This window comes from Dromiciops gliroides, chromosome 2 (assembly GCF_019393635.1).
Source record: "Dromiciops gliroides isolate mDroGli1 chromosome 2, mDroGli1.pri, whole genome shotgun sequence".
NCBI classification, from domain to species: Eukaryota; Metazoa; Chordata; class Mammalia; order Microbiotheria; family Microbiotheriidae; genus Dromiciops; species Dromiciops gliroides.
The window spans coordinates 679,051,310-679,071,072 of NC_057862.1; the positions used below are offsets into that span (position 1 = coordinate 679,051,310).

General features: G+C 42.4%; 1 protein-coding gene across 1 annotated transcript in view; it reads left to right on the top strand.

Moving 5' to 3' along the window:
• The window catches only part of ALMS1 (ALMS1 centrosome and basal body associated protein), a 198,875-nt gene that overhangs the window by 111,587 nt on the left and 67,525 nt on the right, over positions 1–19,763 (top strand). Inside the window, exons 6-8 of the mRNA XM_043981290.1 lie at positions 8,577–8,691; positions 10,203–11,937; positions 17,183–17,324. Of these exons, the coding sequence (XP_043837225.1) occupies positions 8,577–8,691; positions 10,203–11,937; positions 17,183–17,324 (1,992 nt within the window). The remainder of the gene's footprint in view (positions 1–8,576; positions 8,692–10,202; positions 11,938–17,182; positions 17,325–19,763) is intronic.

The following is a 19,763-nucleotide window of genomic DNA, read 5'->3' on the forward strand; positions in this document are numbered from 1 at the left end:
ATCATTCTGGAAAGCAATTTGGAGCCATTTCCAGAAGTCTCAAACTCTGCATGCTCTTTGATCCAGCAATGCATCCTTTAGGTGTGTATTTCCTAAAGGGATCCAAGAAAGGAAAAAGACCTATCGGCACAGAAATGTGCATAATCATACTTTAGGTTAGAGCAGTAAACTGGAAACGGGGTACCAGACAGTTGTGGAATAGTGTAACAAATGTTATGTGTAATAAAAGTATAATAGTACTACAGAGTAAAAGGGATGGATTCAGAGAAACCTTGGAATACTGGTGTGAACTGATGCAAGTGAAGTAAGCAGAACCAGGAGAACAATTTATAGGACTATGACATTGTAAAAGAAAACAACTATGAAAGGCAGGAGCTGTGACCCATATAATTAGAATCATAACTTGAGAAGACTGATGAGGATTCATGCTTTCTACTTTTTGATGGACTTGATTGCAGAATGAAGCATTCATTTTCAGGTTTACCCCCAGAATGTGTATTTGTTTTGCTTTATTGTACTTATTTGCTGTAAAAGAGTGCTTTTATTAATTATTTGGTTGGAGGTAGACTTATAAAAGGGATTAGGAGACAATAATAACAATATCAAAAGGAACAAGAAATGTCAATCAAACATTTAAATACTCAGAAGACAGCAGAAAAGTTCAGAAGGGGAAATAGAGAAGCAGAGCATTGTTAGAAATTATTAAATCCAGCATATATTTAAAAATCTGTTTTTCATTTTTTAAGGAAATATTTGTGTTTTCTGATATTTGTCTAGTTTGTGATAATTTTAAAAATGGAAGGGGGCATAAAGGAATAAAATATTTAATATTATTTGTTTCATGAGTTGCTGTGGCCAAAGAATTTGTATTCAAATGGTCATGCCACTGCTGAGGAATCCTGTACTTGGCTAAGCTTGTCCTTGAAAAGCGTTTTTAATTTGTTATACTTTCTAGCATGGTAGATCCTCCTGGAGTTTGCACTTTTCTCTCATAGTCTCCAGGAATCTAGGGTCTTTTCCACACCATGATGAAGAATTGGGGGTAGGACTCTTGTGTAAATGAAATTCAGCGGGGAAAAGGTAAAATTTCTGCATTTAGGCTCAGTAGGAGTGGTACCATGGTAAAGTGGATGGAGAGTAGTCTTGGCATCAGGAATACTCATATCTGAGCCCTAACTTAGGGCCTATGTACCGTATCATTTAACTTTTCAATGCTTTGAGCAACTCTCAAGACTTATTTGCTATAGCAGTTTCATTTCTGAACTCATATGAAGGAGTTCTCTACATTTCTGAAATCATAGTGTTTTTTGTTTTTGTTGGGGGGAGGCAATTGGGGTTAAGTGACTTGCCCAGGGTCACACAGCTAGTAAGTGTCAAGTGTCTGAGGCCGGATTTGAACTCAGGTCCTCCTGTATCCAGGGCCAGTGCTCTATCCACTGCACCACCTAGCTGCCCAATCATAGTGTTTTTGTTTTTGTTTTTTTACTTCTCCTTTCTCACCCCCCCCATTTTTTCAAAAGAAGGCTATAACAATAATAATAATAACAATATAATATAATAATAAGTAAAAGGGGAAAACCCAAATTAATGGTAGTTTACTTTTTGGTTTTTTTTTTTTTTTTGGTGGGGCAATGGGGGTGTAATGATTGGAATGACGCCACCTACTGGAGACTTGCTGTGGGAAAGCTCCACCATGAGGAAAATGCCTCAGAGGCATTGTGGCTTTTCCTTGGCGTCAGGAAATGACGTTTGCTCATGGGTGCTGTCTATCAAGTCTACCAGCCAATCAACTGGAGGAGCCTCCTATGGTCTGGGAGGAGACAGGAAGGAGGAAAGGAAGCCTGCGCAGAGAGCGCTGGCCTTTTTGGCTTCCGGACTTGATGGTGGTGGCGGCAGAGGACTTCACAGGAAATTTGAGGAGAGATAGGAATGCTAGGCTGTTAGAATTCTGTTCTCAATCTTTTTCTTTCTATTTTCCAATAAACCCTTAAAACCTAAACTCGTTTTATCAGTGATTTTTAGTCAGTTTCCCCCAAACTGGGGGAACAGATTAGAATCCACATTTAGAATCTTAAATTACACAGGGGTTAAGTGACTTGCCCAGGGTCACAGAGCTGGTAAGTGTCAAGTGTCTGAGGTTGGATTTGAACTCAGGTCCTCCTGAATCCAGGGCCGGTGCTTTATCCACTGTATCACCTAGCCGCCCCCACATTTTATTTCTATAAAGAAGCCCTGGGGCAGCTAAGAAAGACTCTGTTACCATAGGAACTCAGCAGCAAGGCCCAACCCTGAAGCAGCTAGCAGCTAACTCTCTTCACCACAGGCCAACAGGGAGGGTACCTGCCCCCTCCCACCCCAAGACAGAAGGACAGCCTATACTTCAGAGAAAGCAAGCAGTTAAGCCCTGAAGCCCAGTGAAAGCCAGTAGTAAGACCCAGAGCCCCATCACAAAAAGCTTGGGCCAACTCGCACATAAAAAGACCAAGTCACAAAAAAAGGCAGGAAAAAAATGAGCAAAAAAAAAAGAGCTTGACTATAGAAAGTTGTTATGGTGATGATGAAGGACAATAGTGTCAAAATGCCTGCGTGTGGAGTCTGAAAGAAAAGGGTAATTTGGTCTTAGGCCCCCTGGAAGAGCATAAAAAGTATTTTAAAAAGCAAATTAGAGAAGTGGAAGAAAAATTGGGAAAAAATGAAAGTAATGCAAGAGAATCATGAAAAAGGAGTCAACAGCATGGGAAAAGATATACAAAAATTGACTGAGGAAAATAAATCCCTAAAAAATAAAATTGCCTGGGATGGAAAAGGAAGTACAAAAGCTCATTGAAGAAAATAATTCCTTAAAAATTAGAATTGAATGAGTGGAAGCTAATGACTTTATAAGACATCACGGGGTGTGTGTGTGTGTGTGTGTGTGTGTGTGTGTGTGTGTGTGTGTGTGTGTAGCTATTTAGCCTGTCTGTACATACTTGTGTGCATATTGTCCCTCATTCGATTGTAAGCTTTTTGAGGGCAAGGACTCTCTTTTGCCTCAGTTTCCATAGCTGTTTAAGGAGCTGGAGAAGGAAATCGCAAACTGCTCCTGAAGGGGCCATGAAAAGTCCAGTTTTAGACGTGTTGTGTTTGGATGTCTCTAGGACATCCAGTTTGAAACATCCAAAAGGCAGTTGGCGTTATGGGCCTGAAGCTCAAGGGAAAGAGTGAAACTTGATGAATAGATCTGTGTTTCATCCATCTAGAGATGATAATTTAACCTCCAGAGCTGATGAGGTTGCTAAGAGACAATGTATAGAGAGAAAAGAGAAGAGGGCCCAGTAGTAAGCTTTGGGGAATACCCTACAGCTGGGGGCGATGCTCTCAATATGAGTGTGCTGTTAGCCACCTCTCCTCTCCCATTTATGCTTCACCCAAGCTGCCTGATTACATTTCCTAATGTGTATCTGACTGAATCACTGCCTTGTATGAAAACCTGTAGGCCTTAATACAGACTCCTGAGCCTCATATTTTAAGGCTTGCTACATTCTGGGTGTTTTCTATTGCAGTGATGGCAAGCAATCTATATGTAAGGATCCCTTCTAGAAACATACTGACTTGGTTTTCATTCATTCATTCATTCTTTTTTTTTTTTTGGTGAGGCAATTGGGGCTAAGTGACTTGCCCAGGGGTCACACAGCTAGTAAATGTCATGTGTCTGAGTCTGGATTTGAACTCAGGTCCTCCTGAATCCAGGGCCAGTGGTCTATCCACTGCTCCACCTAGCTGCCCCTGACTTGGTTTTTAATAATAACTGTTTTATTATATTTTTACTTATTTTTTCTCTGGGTTGGTCAGCACTTGGGAATGTTGTAGGCTGCCTGTGCCTTGTGTTTAATACCTGCATTATAGCTTACTCTCTAGACAGATTTCATATCACTCTCCTTAAAGCACTTCCAGACAAATTGGACTACTTACCTGTTCCCCAAAATGAACATGTTCCCTCCTACTTCTGTGTATCTGTGAGTGATGCCTCAAGCCTAGAATGTATTCCCTCTTTATCTCTGCCTTTCAGAATTTTTTTCTTTAAGACCCACAGCAGGAGCTGTTTTTATATAGCTTTCTCTTAAATCTATGTGTGAAGTGTTTTCTTTCCTGAGATTTTCACGGACCACTCTGGATTTGCTTCCTTGTATTAGTTGTCTTTTCTCTCGTTTGTTAGTTAAAGTTTGGACATTTGTATAGACTTTTTGAAGCCATATGTTTTATTACTGGCTCATTCTTTTATTTTGTTTCACAAGTATTTAGGTGTTTCAGTTGCTAGTCTTCCTTCTTTGTATCCATTCTTATGTTGTCTTATTCTTACCAGACCGTGTTATGTATATTTCATTTCTGGCCAGTAACTGTGGTCTAGGAGTCAGTCAGTCAGTCAACAAGCATTTATTAAGCACTTCCTGTGTGCTAAGCACTGAGGATGCAAAGAAAGGCAAACACATAGTCATTGCTCACAAAGAGCGGGGTTGGGGGTATTCTAATGAGGGAGATAGCATGTTCATAGAAGATTGAGTGTTAAGAAGTCCACATTTCATTCTCAGTCTCTTCTCCATCCCTTCCTTGCCTTCAATCAGCCATGGTGAAGAACATGGCTTTAGTCCCACAGACTTCAGTTTCTTCCCTAAGACTTTCTTAATCACTTGTAATACTATTGACAGTATCATTTGTACCCAAATGAATCATCAGAAGTGGGTAGTTTTCATCTGTTCTGAGAAGTCTAAATTCTATGTTATTTCTTAGATACGTGCTCTGGGAAGGCAACATACCACTCCATTTGTTACCAGGACAACAAATAACTTCTTCCAAGATGGAATCAGCTTTGGTCCTTATGTCTTATCAGTACTCTCTGCTCTTCCAATTGGATGGGAGGAGCCATGCACTGCAAAACCTCTCTTTAAGTAGGGGGCCCTTCTTTGGATTTTTCCATCATGATCCTGCACCACGTTATGCCCCCTTTAACTGCTACTGCTTCTCCTCCTCCTCCTCTTCTTCCTTCTTCTCCTTCTCTTTCTCCTCCTTTTCTGGCATCTTTGTCATCTTCTTTGTCTCTGTCTTCTTCCATTAGATTGTAAGTTCCTTGAGGACAGGGGCTGGTTCCTTTTTATTGGTTTTTGTATCCCTACCACTTAACATAGTGCTTGGGACATAAGAGGAACTTAATATTCATTCATTTATTTGTCTGTTTATTTATATTTATTATTTATTATTATTATTATTTTTTTGCTAGGCAATGAGGGTTAAGTGACTTGCCCAGGGTCACACAGCTAGTAAGTGTCAAGTGTCTGAGGCCGGCTTTGAACTCAGGTCCTCCTGAATCCAGGGCCTGTGCTTTATCGACTGCGCCACCTAGCTGCCCCATAATATTTATTGACTGAGCAGAGAATCACCAACTAACTACTCTTCTTTGAATTTTTACTGTGTCATCTCTCTCTGATCTCTTCTATGTCTAGACTGGATCACTCTTAGGAGTATGATTGGCTGTTTCTTCCTCTCCTCTACAGTAGCTCCAAAAATACAGATGCCTTCTTTTTGCCCTTTCTTCTCAGTGGAGCTCTCTCCCACTCTTCCAAATGCTTATAAGGACTGTGTTTCCTTGTTGATCAAGTCAAACCTTTTATTTCCATTAAGAAGACTTCATCCTCTTGATAAATGTTGGAGAAGGCGTGGGAAAATTGGACTGCTAATGCATTGTTGGTGGAGTTGTGAACTAATCCAACCGTTCTGGAGAGCAATATGGAACTATGCCCAAAGGGCTATGGGGCTGTGCTTACCTTTTGACCCAGCAATACCACTATTAGGTCTATATCTCAAAGAGATCATAAAAGAAAAAGGACCCACATGTACAAAAATATTTATAACAGCTCTTTTTGTGGTGGCAAAGAATTGGAAATAGAGGGGGATGCCCATCAATTGGGGAATGGCTGAACAAGTTGTGGTATATGATTGTAATAAAAAACTATTATGCTATAAGAAATGATGAACATGTGGATTTCAGAAAAACCTGGAAAGGCTTAACATGAACTGAAGCTGAGTGAAGTGAACAGAACCAGGAGAACATTGTATACAGTAACAGCAACATTGTGTGATGATCAACTGTGATAGACTTAGCTCTTCTCAGCAATACAGTGATCCAAGACAATTCCAAAAGACTCATGATTTAAAATGCTCTCTGCATCCAAGAAGAGAACTCTGGAATCTGAATGCAGATTGAAGCATACTATTTTCACGTTTTTGTTTGTTTTTTTCTTGTGGTTTTCCCCTTTTGCTCAAGCAGTTAAGTGGTGCAGTGGATAGAACACTGGCTCAGGAGTCAGGAGGACTTGAGTTCAAATCTCACCTCAGACACTTACTAACTGTGTGACCCTGGGTAAATCACTTAACCCCAGTTGCCTTAAATATCTGGGGCCATCTTCAGTCGTCCTGTTGTATATCTTGCCACTGGACCCAGATGGCTCTGGAGGAGAGAGTGAGGCTGATGGCCTTGCACTTAAATCCAATGCACTGCAAGTCACGATATCACCCTGATGTCATGGGCTTCTTCAGGAAAGGACAAACAACAACAACAATGTGGAAATATATTTAACATGATTTTATTGTATTACTTATATCAGATTGATTGCTGTCTTAGTGGGGAGGGAACAGAGGAAGAGAGAAGAATTTGGAACCAAAAATCTTATAAAAATGTATGTTGAGAGGACAGCTAGGTGGTGCAGTGGATAAAGCACCAGCTCTGGAGTCAGGAAGACCTGAGTTCAAATCAGGCCTCAGACCCTGGGCACTTACTAGTTGTGTGATCTTGGAAAAGTCACTTAACCCTCATTGCCCCCCCCCAAAAAAAAAGAAGAAAAAAAGAATGTTGAAACCACTATTTACATGTAATTGGGAAAAAAAGAATACTTTCTTGTCACTCTTATGCCTTTTGAAGAGAACTGTGACATTGGGGTGATGTCATGACTTGCATGGAATTGGATTTCAGTGATGGGGGGCTGTGCAAAGTCACCAGCCTCACTGTTATGCTATAAGAAGTGATGATCAAGATGGCTTTGGGGGCAGCTAGGTGGCACAGTGGATAGAGCACCGGCCCTGGAGTCAGGAGGACCTGAGTTCAAATCTGGCCTCAGACACTTGACACTTACTAACTGTGTGACTCTAGGCAAGTCACTTAACCCCAATTGCCTCACCAAAAAAAAAACAAACCAAAAAAACCCCCCAAAACAAACAAAACCAAACAAAAAGATGACTTCAGGAACCTGGACTTGGATGAATACAATGATCCATGAAGAAAAATGCCATCTCCCTCTGGAGAGAGAACTGATGAACTGTCATTTGTGAGGGCAGGTTGAAGCCGACTTTTTTTTTTTTGTGAGCATTTACTTTTTTCAGCACAGCTAATATGGAAAAATAAAATAGGCACCAGTCACCAGGATGAGAGGAAAAAAAGAGACTCTTTCTTTCTCCGTCCTCACAAGGAAAAGTTTGGGGGGTGCTCTTCTAGTCTCTTTCTCTTCTTCCCCAGCAGAGAGTGTAGCTTGTGCTTCACTGTTCCATTTCCTTTATTCTCTGTGCTGGTCACGATTCCCATCCTTGTGTACTGGGGGCTTTCCTTGTCTTCTTGTGGTCTGGTAAGGATCCCAGTTGTCCATTTCCCTCTCCTTATGCGACCATCCTATTTTCTTTTTGGATTAGACATTTACTTCAGTCCTTCTTTACTCCTCTTCCTTGTAGTTTCTTGTTTGTTGGGGATCACCCTTGGTTCCCCTCTCTCACATGCTTCTTCGTTCTTCTCTGAGTGATGATGAAACATCACTTCGCCTTTGGTGATCCAGGACTGACGGTCACAACATCAGAGAGTATTGGTTGTAGTGATGGGCCTTTGGGGTTGTTCAGCCCACTCTCTTTCTCTTGGTCGCTTCTGGCCCTACCTGTTGACAGTCTGTTCACAACATAATATAGATGAGCTCTCAGTGTGGTCTGTCATGTGTAGCATAGACATCGTAATTTGGAAAGAAAGTACTCTTTATTCCCTGGGCTTTTTCTGTGCATACAATTGGGGAAAACCCTTTTGTTTGGTTCTGGATCACATCCAGGAGACTCTGCAGTGTTCCGGGGCTTTCTGGATCCAGCATGATGTCATGTCATATCCTCAGACAGGAGTGTGTGGAGGACTTCGCTATCCATGGGGAATTAACCCGTCATTGTGTGTGTGTGTATTTCATGTTTCTATCATCCTCTTGTGTTATTCATCATAACATTCTAATTCTGCTTATTGTCAAAATACACTGTTATTCTTAGGACTTTTTCTTTTTAGGGTCCAAAAATTGCTAGTTAATAATGACATTTTGGTGGCTTTTTATGTTTTCAGTTCAAGGCCCTTTTTGAACTGTAAACCAAAGCTGGATTTGTGGATCACGACTTTAACCCACAAGTGATCTTCCTTTCCCTGAAAATTTTTCATCACCTGGTGGGGTCCTGAGATTTATAAAGAACTGTTATTAACTAATAACCATCTTCAATATCTGCTAATATTTTTCTATCATCAAACTCTACAGCCATTCAGGACAGGAGCGGCTCTCCCCATATCCCGTTGCTGGCATCATCTCCGACCCAGAAGGTCTGGAACGAGTCTCTGTTTCAGCAGAGTGAGCTGGAGTTCGCACCTCTGAGGTGGGATGGCTTTTCTTTTAGCTCCTCTCCTATTTTTCCTTGCTTGTGTGAGCTAGGGATTTTCCTAGTAGATTTTTTTAAACAGATATTAATAACTAGGGTATAAGAAAACATCCAACATTTACTGAGTTATTTTCTCTGTTATAGGCCCAAATTAGGTTTTCATCTGTAGAAAATTACCAGAGTCTGAAACATGAGAAGAAATGTCTCTTAACTTTAGATTTAAAAAAGAAAACAAAAATTTGTTTCAGTTTTTTCAGGCTTTTCTTTAATTCAGAGCACACTTTGTTTTTTTCTTATAAAGCTCTGTCCTTCAGGCTTTGTTTGATGACAAATCATCTGGTTGGGACAGGTACTTTCCTCCTTTTGAAGAGACAAATGGAGTCATCTTCCTCTTTTCGTCTGCTATGAAGTGTCCCTCTAAATTAGGAGGAAAACATTATTTAAAATCAGGATATCTGTCCCTAGTGAATGTGGGCCTCCTAAGCAGTCGCTGTGAAGTTGACACCATTTGTGTATCTTTCCATCCTCTTGGGGGACAGTTATTGTCTCAGTGCCCCACATACTTTTGGAACTCCCAGTTCAGAGCCACTCAACCAAGGAAATTCATCTCCCTACTTCGTGGTACCCAGAGAGGGTTCAGTATACATGGTGGGCTTTGCATAGAAGAACTCGATTGGTGCCCCTGGGCTGTGGCTACATAAGTAAGCTCATTGCATGAGAGCAGTAGCTGCTCTTAGAAAAAGACAAATCTAGATGCATATTATTACATTTCAGTAAAGTCCATGTTCTTGTGAAATGGAAGATGAATTAATGTTTCCTTAATGAAGGAACGATCTTGTTCTTTCTGGACAATCTGTGCTTTTTGTCCAACTCAGATGATCTATTTTGTGAAAACAGGAATATAGGTACTGTTGGATGAATTAATATCAAGTGGAATTGCATTAATATTAACTATTCCAGTAGAACAAATTTTAGGTACTTTCATTTGAAGGTTCATTTTGGATTTCTCTTCAATATAGAGAATCAGAGTTTAGAAAATTAAACTGAACATCCTGACTCCCTTGTTTTAGGGGAGGCTTGAAAAAAAAGATAACTTGCAGAGTAGCAGTTTCTGCTTACAGATGATTCCGTTTAATCAATCAGTATTCCAAAGGTGCTTGAAGCAAAGCAAGGCGTTGTGTCCTTTTGAGCATATTTACCACATAGCCCTGATTTATTACCCTGTGACTCATTCTGGAGATGATTTAGAGCAGAGGAGAAGAGGCTTGGATCTAATCAGTGACTCCAGGTTCTCATCCTGCCTCAGCAGCTTATGGCTGCTGGGACTTTGGGCAAGGCCGGCCTTTGACCTGCCTGCGTAGGAAGGGAGTGGACTGGCTGGCCCCTGAGGTCCTTTCCTTTCTGCCTCTTTCTCTCTGACCCTCTGAGATAGGTAGTTTCTGTGTCTGTATTGGAAAAGAAAGTATTTTACTGCTCACCCCTTTTCATTTTCCACAATGTATCATCAGGGGCATTCCTGATCTCTCTGAAGTTTCAGAATCACATTCCAGACAGTCCCAAGGCAACGAAGCCCTGTTTCCATCCTCCTCTGAAGGGCCCTTTGACTTCTTCGACAGGTCTCTCAGTTTGTGCCCTAGTAAGACAGGCGGGATCAGCACCAGCACTTCTTACAACGCCAGCGGCATGTGTCCGCGCATCCCTCGTCAACAAATGCACGTTTACACAGACAAAAAGGCTACGTCTTCACCTGATACGTGTGATGAGCTTTCCAGATCGTATGGGACAGACAGTGTCGAAACCCTCGCTTCGGCTGTGTCACTGAGGAGGTGGGAAACTTCCCAGAAACCAGGAACATTTCCAGCCAGGCAGGGCCAGAGTGTGCTTGCAGATGATGGTGTTTCTCCTTCCGACTGCAAATTTTCACATTCTGTCCTCCTTCCTTGCTTAGATAAAAACAGACCAGGTTTTTCTTCATCTACTGATAGCTCTTTTTGTGAGAATTTTAATTATAAAAACCCAGGAGAGTATAAGATGAACCCCAAACTTGAGTGTTTGAAATCAGATGACAGCAGAGTTAAAAGGTTGGGGGATGTGTGCTCACCATTTAAAGGAGAGCTTTCTCCCAAGTTTACGTCTCATTCCTTGCTCCCTGTGTCTTCACAAGGCCAGTCTATGCAGAATCCTCTAGGTCCTGATGTGAAGTCTGTAAAACTTTCAGTTCACAATGACAGCACTAGAACTGGACCTTGTGGTGTTGCTTTTCCTTCTGGCTGCAAGCGTTCTGTTAAATTTAAGTTGGATGACATGCTGAAAGCAGGCCTAAAGGAAGGTCATGATGAAACAGTGGCATTCCATGAGGTTGTGGCTTCCATAGAGCCGATGACAAGTAAGAAGAGCTCTGCTGCTGCTGCTCCGAACTTATTGGGTGTCGGACTAGATTGGAAACAAAACATTTCTCCCTCTAGTTCTCCCCCTGAAGAATCTCCACCAGGACAACCGGCTCAACCAATCTATCAGTCAACTCCTTTTGTATTTCCTGTCCAAAATTTCACTCCAGAAGCGTCTCTGAAGTCACTTCCTGTCTCTTCAAAAATTGAGCCTTCTTTTGTTTTCCCAAATGAAGAATTAGCCAACCCTTACCCCAAAAACCTCGTTTGGAAATCCCTGTTGCCTTCAGATAACCAGGATGTAAGCTGTAGGCCTAGTGAGAAGCCTGAGACTACTTCTGGAGATCTGCCATATGTTTCATCACTAACTCACACTTACTCGCCCACTTCAGTAAACATTCTACATCATGATATTTCATATAATTATACAAGTCAGGGTGAAGCTTCCCTCACTAAGGCATTTAAGGAGAATGTGCTTAGGACAAATCCACCTGTGAAGGATGACACCAACATTCGAGGTCCACAGCTCAGTGAAAATAGTATTATCTCCAGTGGAAGAGTTGCGGAAATGCTTAGAGAGGAGAAGTATAACATGAACAATCTCGCAGAGACCCGGGATCCTCTTCAGAACAGCCTTGACCCATCGGGGGGCTCACAATTCCATCCTAGTTTCACTGACCAGTTCAGAGACGGTGGCTCGGAGCACAGCATTCCTCCCTTGAGTTCTTCCCAGGCAAAGTCTGATAAGAGCACATCCACCGTGGACAACACACCAGCGCCTGCAGAGCTAATGCTCTTGGATGCAGAGGTCAAAGAGTACCAGGATCGAACTTCACAAACACCACCTGAGAAAAAGGTATGTAAGCTGGGAAGAGAAGCATCTTTAGTTTTATCCACGGTAGATTTACCTGTAAGTAAAAGGCATTACGTTGTCTGGGGGTGAGGGAGTAATTGAGAGGCTGGAAAAGAAAGCCAAAGGTTAATGTTTGATGTGTAAATTGAGCTGATTCTGTGGGTACCTGGGCTTTGATCTTAACCCAGAGGAGACAGAAAAGTTGAAAGCCTTTTTTGTGAGTTGGGAAATTTAGGTGCAAAGACACTGGGATTTGCCAGCGTGGTAGTTGTGCTCTGAAGTTTACCATTCCTAGTAAGTAATAATAATGACAATAGAACGCTTGACAACCCAGTAAGGAGCTAAATCAGACCTGTTTGTTTAAATGGGGGTGGTGGGGATGCTTACTTGCCCCATGGAATTTCTCCTGGAGCGGCACGTGTTGGTGCGTTTGGGGCCTTGATCTCTCTGATGAGTCTCTTCTGTTTTCTTGATGTGGATTTATTGCTCTTGTGCTTGTTTTACTTGCCCACTTGTCATCTTGTATTTGTTTTCTTGCTCTCAATCAGTTAATTTAAGTCTTTCCACATTTCTTTGAATTCTTATTTATTGGTTCTTATTGAGAAACAGTGTTCAGTAGAGTTCATGTACTGTAACTCAGTCCTAGCTTCTTCATGATTATTTCTAGTTCTGCTATTCCAGATAGTGCTTCTGGGAATGTTTCTTTTGTATGTATAGGTCTTAGGGCAGCTAAGTGGCACAGTGGAGAAAGCATGGGCCCTGGAGTCAGGAGGACCTGAGTTCAAATCCGGCCTCAGACACTTGACACTTACTAGCTGTATGACCCTGGGCAAGTCACTTAACCCTCATTGCCCTGCCCCCCTCCCCCCAAAAAAAGTAAAAAATGTATGTATAGGTCTTTTCTTTTTCCTATTAATGACTGCCTTAAGATATAATCCAGGTGGCAAGATCACTGAATAGAACTGTATTAAAACTCAGTTCATCATTTCATCTTTCTTCCTGAGCTTTACTAAGAGAGTGCTGGTATGCCTAGACTTCATTGCAATGCAGTGTTTTAGCTTAGATCTGTCATTTCATTGTTGTAAATACCTTTGACAGAGAGAGATCCTCTCTTCTCACCTAGTAGATGCGTTGTTGTGCATCACCTGATATTTGATGATTGAGGTTTTCCAGACTTAAACTGGTCATCTGTCTGTTTGTCTCTGTCTCATTTATGTCTACACACATGTGCCAAATGTACACACCTTGAGGATTAGGACATTAAGAGCTCATAGATTTATACAAAATAATACAACTGTTTCCTATCGCAGTGGAAGGGTTCAGTGCACATGTCACTTGTCTCAGAATCAGCTGGGCCATCCCAGTTCTTGTCTCTGGGTCTTCCTGTGGTGTCCCATTGAAAGGGCTGAGGTTGCTTGTGGCCTTGATTCCAGTCCACTTCATTCCTCCTTAAATGCCCTGATGGCCCCCTACTCCCAGGGGCTCACGGTGTCGATGCTGGACTGAGTTTGGACTGGAGGGATCCTCTGGGCTCCGACTCCCTGTGTAGCAATGATTGGTAGTCAAGGACTTGTGGTCGTGCAGCAATGAAGTGACAGATCCCTGGAGTATGGCAGTAAATTATAAGGGATCCCTTGTACAAGTCGAAGAGGAGCTTCTTGCCAAGAGGGCTTCCTGTTGTCTGTGACCCTCGTACAAAGCTCAGTGCCTTGAATACAGCAGCTTTTCAACACCTGGTGTTAAATGGAATGATTCAGTTGCAGTCTTGATGACGTTCTAGAGTTCCCTTCTAGAAGGGAAGGTGAAATAGAGGGAAGAAGTATTCTCTGGGAAGGATGTGGTTTTCTTCACTCCAGTAAAAGGGAGAGAGAATATATGACTAGGTTACTAGTTTCTTTTCCTACTTTCCCTAGACATTTCTGGTTTGTTTTGGGACAGCTTAGGCACTGGGGCAGTGAATAGAATGCCAGGTCTTGAGTCTAGAAGACCTTAGTTCAAATTCAGCCTCATGTGTGGTGACATGGTCGGACCTGGGCCTATTGCAGGATGGACTAGAGTGGGGGAGACTTGAAGCAGGTGAGAAAATGAGGCCTTGGACCAGAGGGGGAGCACTATCAGAGGAGAAAAGGATGACTCCTAGGTGGGGAGAGCTGTGGGACTAGTACAGCGCCTCTGCCCTCTACAGCAATAGGGAAGGTGACAGGGGAGGATTCAGAGAGAAAGATGATGGGTTCTGTTTAAGATGTCTCCTGGTCATCCGTTTGAGACTTCTGAAATCTGTTTTGATGGACTCATTTTTCTTGTGTTCTCGATGGGATGCTGCAAGTTGGGGTGGGAGGGTGAGAAAGGGGTTCTTGGCTGATTGAAACGAAATCTCTCAGTAACACAGCGACCAACCAGACTTCCTGAGGACTTATGAATAAACATGCTGCTCACTTCCTGACAGAAGGGTGACGGACCCAGAGTACAGATTGAGGTGTGTGTTTTTTAGGAATAGCCAATAAGAAATTTTGTTTTGCTTGACTATACATGTTTATAACAGAACTTTTATTTATTCTCTCTCTCTCTTTCTTTCTTTCTTTCTTTCTTTCTTTCTTTCTTTCTTTCTTTCTTTCTTTCTTTCTTTCTTTCTTTCTTCCTTCCTTCCTTCCTTCCTTCCTTCCTTCCTTCCTTCCTTCCTTCCTTCCTTCCTTCCTTCCTTCTTTCCCTTCTTTCCCTTCTTTCCCTTCTTTCTTTCTTTTTTTTTTTGCGGGGCAATGAGAGTTAAGTGACTTGCCCAGGGTCACACAGCTAGTAAGTGTCAAGTGTCTGAGGCCAGATTTGAATTCAGGTCCTCCTGAATCCAGGGCCGGTGATTTATCCATTGTGCCACCTAGCTGCCCCCAGTTTTAGTTATTCTTAATGTTGGGATGGGGAGGAGGTTGGAGGGCAAGAAAGCTGATCTTTGAATATAAAGTAGAATTTAATTTTAAAAAATAAGGAAAATGCACCAGAATAAGTCCTGATTGGGAAATCCAAGAAAAAAAATCCCAGTGTGCCATTTTTGCAGCCCACCAACCTGGGGTAGACTGATAAAGGGATTTGCATGTATGGTCAGAGAGGTGTCAAAGGTGAGGAGTAGATGCAACTTGGATTACTTGTTTATTTGCTCATTCTTTCAGCTTTCCTTCCTGATTTTGGACTTTAGGGTCAGGGTTAGTTTCAGAGCCACCCAGATGCTTCTGGCTGCTGACATTGGGCCTCCCAGGCCAGCACTAGAAGTAGTGCCTGGTTCACAGTAAGTGCTCAAGGAGTGTGAGATGCTGACAAATGACTCCTTCAATATGAGACCCAAGGTCCCATGACTTTTGTATGTATGATGAAACCACCTCCCCGCATTCCCTTTTCTTTTGGTGTCATGTACAATAAGAAATCAAGATGGAGGTGATTCTGGCCTCTCATTGGTCATTGGACAAAGTGCCAACAGCTCAGTTAAAGTTTACCGAGTCTCAAGATTCTGTGATTCTTGGCCTTCTCTATCTACCTTGCCTGTAGTAGGGAGAGCCATTTTGTCTGTGTCTTTGTTTCGTGGGCTGCCAAAGGCAAAGGATTTGTCACGCAGGTGGCAGCTTACTAGTGACGAGCCTCTTTGTACCTGATTAAGGTGGTACTGGGAGAGGAGACTCAGTTTTGTTCCTGGGACCACATTTAGCACCTTCTCACTCTGCTAGAAACTGCTGACCTTCTGCTGTGCTGGTGGTGCCTTGGAGAGCCCCCGCCACCATGGGGAGGTGTCCCAGGGTGACTTTGTGCTTTACTGTTGGAAGAGTAAAGCAAGGAACTGCAGTGGGAAAGGTCTAGACAGTCGTTCTCCAGAGACAGGTTAAATCCAATTTCTTGTGAGAAAGCCCCCAAGTGATGGTTCGGTTTGACCCAAGACTATATCTTGGACTCCACTGACCTTGAAAGGTGTTTTGCCTCCCATAAACCTCACAGGAGGAGAGCTGTTGTTTGGTGTTTCTGGGGTTGTACAGGACTGACTAGGGAAGGCAGGTATCTTGGGAGCTTCATTTTACCATCTTAAGTATTTGGGGAGGATTGTTTATTAGGCTGTGCTATAAAACCTAAAGTTGCCTGGAGACACTTGGTTGAGTAATTTGAGGCTTTCGTGGCCCATTCTGTCACTTTTTATTGGATTTATTGAATAGGATAGCCCCTAAGGAAGATGTGGACAGAGAAAATATTTATTAAGCACTTGTTGTGTGCCAGACCCTGGGCTAAGTACTGGGGTTTCAGATACAACCTGTGCTGCCCTCAAGTACCTTATATTTTTTTTATTGGTGAAGATAGCATGGAAGGAGGTGCTGGAAGTGTGGAGAGGAGCCAGGCTTCTGGCAAGGGAGTAGAGCAGTCTGGAGAGGGATGAGGGACTCCAGAAGTGTTGGGAGCTGGGCCTGCGTGCTTTGCCTCAGCATGGAGAGGTCTCCAGGCGAGGGGAAAGCTGTGGGCAGGAGAAGTCTGAGGAGCTCGAGGGGAGCATTTCTGTGAACGGATGAGTACTTACTAAGCCTTCTCCTATGCTAAGAGCCAGTCTCAGTCAGAAGTCAGAGGGAAAAAAGAGGAATTGAATGGTATTTCTATGATGAAACCATGGCCATGTCTCCAACCACATAACAGGACCAAGGAGTTTGGTGGTGAAAATGTCTTTTTCTGGGTCTTCGGTATTTGTGGCTGCTGAGGATGTGGGGGCTGCAGCAGGGGCAGAAGCAGTTGTCGGGTTGCCCCTGCACAGGTGTTGGCTTCCCTGGATGGTGAAGTCGATGGCCTGGGGCTGTCTCCACTGAGGCCTTGGGGGAAGAGATGCCTAAAGGGGTGGCACTTGTTGGGCTCCATTGGCACAGGCTGCCTTTTGTCTCTCCCTCAAGGGGTTTGCTGCTTATTTGTTGAATTGAATGTGGTAAAACTCAAATATGTTGAAAACATATGTAGAAAATTATAGGAGCCCTGCCTTCAATTGTTCTGATAGAAATTACTTTTGAAAGCTAATATTGTCTCTGTGAATTTGAGTATAATAAAGCATTCTGTATTTCACCTCATTATGGTCTTAGGCAGACTTAAGCCAGTCACCTAAAGTCCATGTGTTTCACAAGTGGGATGGATGCTTGTTCCCATATGAAATCATAGAAGGAATATGAACTTGAAAGTTATTGTAATGGATTTGAAATTTATTTCCTTCTTTTATCTCTTTGCTTTCCTCCCACCCCTGTAGGTGCACCATCACCACTGTTTCATTAACCCCCATGCATATGTTCCTTCAATACCATGTGTTCCAGTACCAGTCATAGAGCCGCAATTACTATGTCCTAATACGTTGAGGATATTTTATAAGAGCCCAAAGATCACTTCAAATGGTACGTAGAAAAGGAGACTTAAATCTGTTTGGAAACAAGAAAATAATAAATGGGATTTCTTCCTTTTCCTTCCCCTCTTTTTCCCCTTCCTCTTTCCCCTTCCCTCCCCCACCCCCCATTTAACTTGTTTAAAAACTAACAATTCTTGGTATATTTAAGCGATTTTCTATGATATGAATGATATTTTGTTTTGTTTTGTTTTGTTGGTGGGGCAGTGAGGGTTAAGTGACTTGCCCAGGGTCACACAGCTAGTAATGTCAAGTGTCTGAGGCGGGATTTGAACTCAGGTCTTCCTGAATCCAGGGCCAGTGCTTTATCCACTGTACTACCCAGCTGCCCCCATGAATGATATTTTGTAATTTGGATCATAGAAGTCTTTTTAAAAGTTGCTTGATTTACATATAAATGAATAGTTTTGAGTATGATACACACTGTGTTGTGCACTACGGTCTCCACTCAGAGGCAGAATTGCAGCGAAACCATCTGACGTTGTAGGCAGCTCCTGTTCAATGAACTCCCACAAGACTTGACCTATCGCTTTGACTATTTTTGGTTCCATGGTTTTGTTCTTTGTTTCAAAATAGAAACATGGAAACCCAAAGTCTCATCAACGCTTTAAGATCTCACTGACCTGTGGTCAGTCCGGCAGGCTCCAGACATTTATTGTCTGCTATGTGCTAGGCTCTGTGCCAGGTGCATGGTATTCAAAGACAATGTGGAAAAATCCCTGCCCTCAGAGAGCTTACAGTCTATGGGGGGATACAACATGTATGTATAGAGAAGTATACAAAATAGATACATGGTGGTTTTGGGGGAATAACATTAATATCTGGGGAAATTAGGAAAGTCTTTATTTAAAGATGCCATTTGAGGCACTCCTGGAAGTAAACTAGGGATCCCCCCTGAAATGGAGATTAGGAGAGAGGGATGGGAGGTGGAGAGTCACTTAGGAGGGTCATTAAGAAAGCCAGATGGGCTACTCCTTAGTGACCATGAAGGGTTTGGCGTTCTTCCTACACAGTGGTGCTGGTAGCCAGCATGGCCAGGGGAAAGCATCAGGGACAACCTGGGACTTGCTTGCCGCTTACTGTGTGCGCTGTGGCAGCCTCTTGTCTTTGGGGAGAAGAGAGCCCACCTAGGAGAGGGACAATTCACCTCTGCTCTATCCTCTACACTCAAGTCCTTTTCTTCCTTGCGCTGTTGTTGACCATGCCTTGCCAGAGCTTGATTTGGATTATTCCTACCATCCACTGCTTCAGAGCCCCTTCAGATGCTGCTGGAAAGCTCTGGAGAAAGTCATGAGACCATGGTGACTGGACCCACTATAAATTTATGTCACCAATCGTATCTGGGCCCTCCCTGCAGCAAGGCACTCCTCGCATTCCAGACCTCCTCGTCCCCTCTGCAGCCTCCCATGGCACTCTCTTCTTACTGCCTCTCAGGCAAAGATTTCAGTGCCTTCTTGGCTGAAAAAATTAAAGCCAATCAACCAGAGCTCTCCCTTTTTTTCTTCTTTCTCTTATTACTTGGATGCTGTTCCCAACAGTTTCCTCCTTCATTCCTGTTTCTTGTGAAGAGGTGGTCCTTCTTGCAAGGCTTCCTCTCTCTCTCTGCATCCTTGATCTCATCCCTTCCTGTCACCATATTATTTCCCCCCACCACCCATTATCCCCACTTTTTCTCTAAAAAATTTAAACAATTTCAGAGTAAGAAAGTATATAAGCTGTAAATGAATTTCTAAAGAAATCCCTCCCTCCCTCACAAACCTTCAGGCAGGCCCATGAATTTTGTCGAAATTTAAAAAACCAATACATTCTAATATTATGTACATTGTGGCAAAAGAAGCTATCCTATCAAATTCCTTCTGTGACACAGATGTGGTCTTGTTATATAAACCAGGGAGAATCAGAACAGGAAAAGAAAACTTTTGGCTACTATACCTAATAAACACATGCAGAAATTTTAAATGAAATATTATCATAGAGGGTAAAACAATATATTATCATGATTATACCCTATGACCAAGTTGGATTTATACCAGGAATACAGGGTTGGTTTAATAGTAGGAACACTGTAAACTTAATTTACTATATTAATAACAATCAACAAAAATCATGATTATGTTAATAAATGCAGAAATAAGCCTCTGACAAAATACAGTGTCTACTTCTATTAAAACACTAGAAAACATAAGAATAAGTGGATCTTTGCTCAAAATGATAAATATTATATATCTAAAACCAAGAGCATTTGTAACAGATAAACTAGAATCTTTTCCAGTATTTTCAGGGATGAAACAAGGGTATTCATTGTCACCGATTCTATCTGACATAGTACTAGAAATGGCGGCTGTAGCAAAAGACAAGAAAAAGAAATTGAGGGAACAACCACAGGGAAACAAGAAACAAAATGACTCCTCTATGCAGATAATATGGTGGT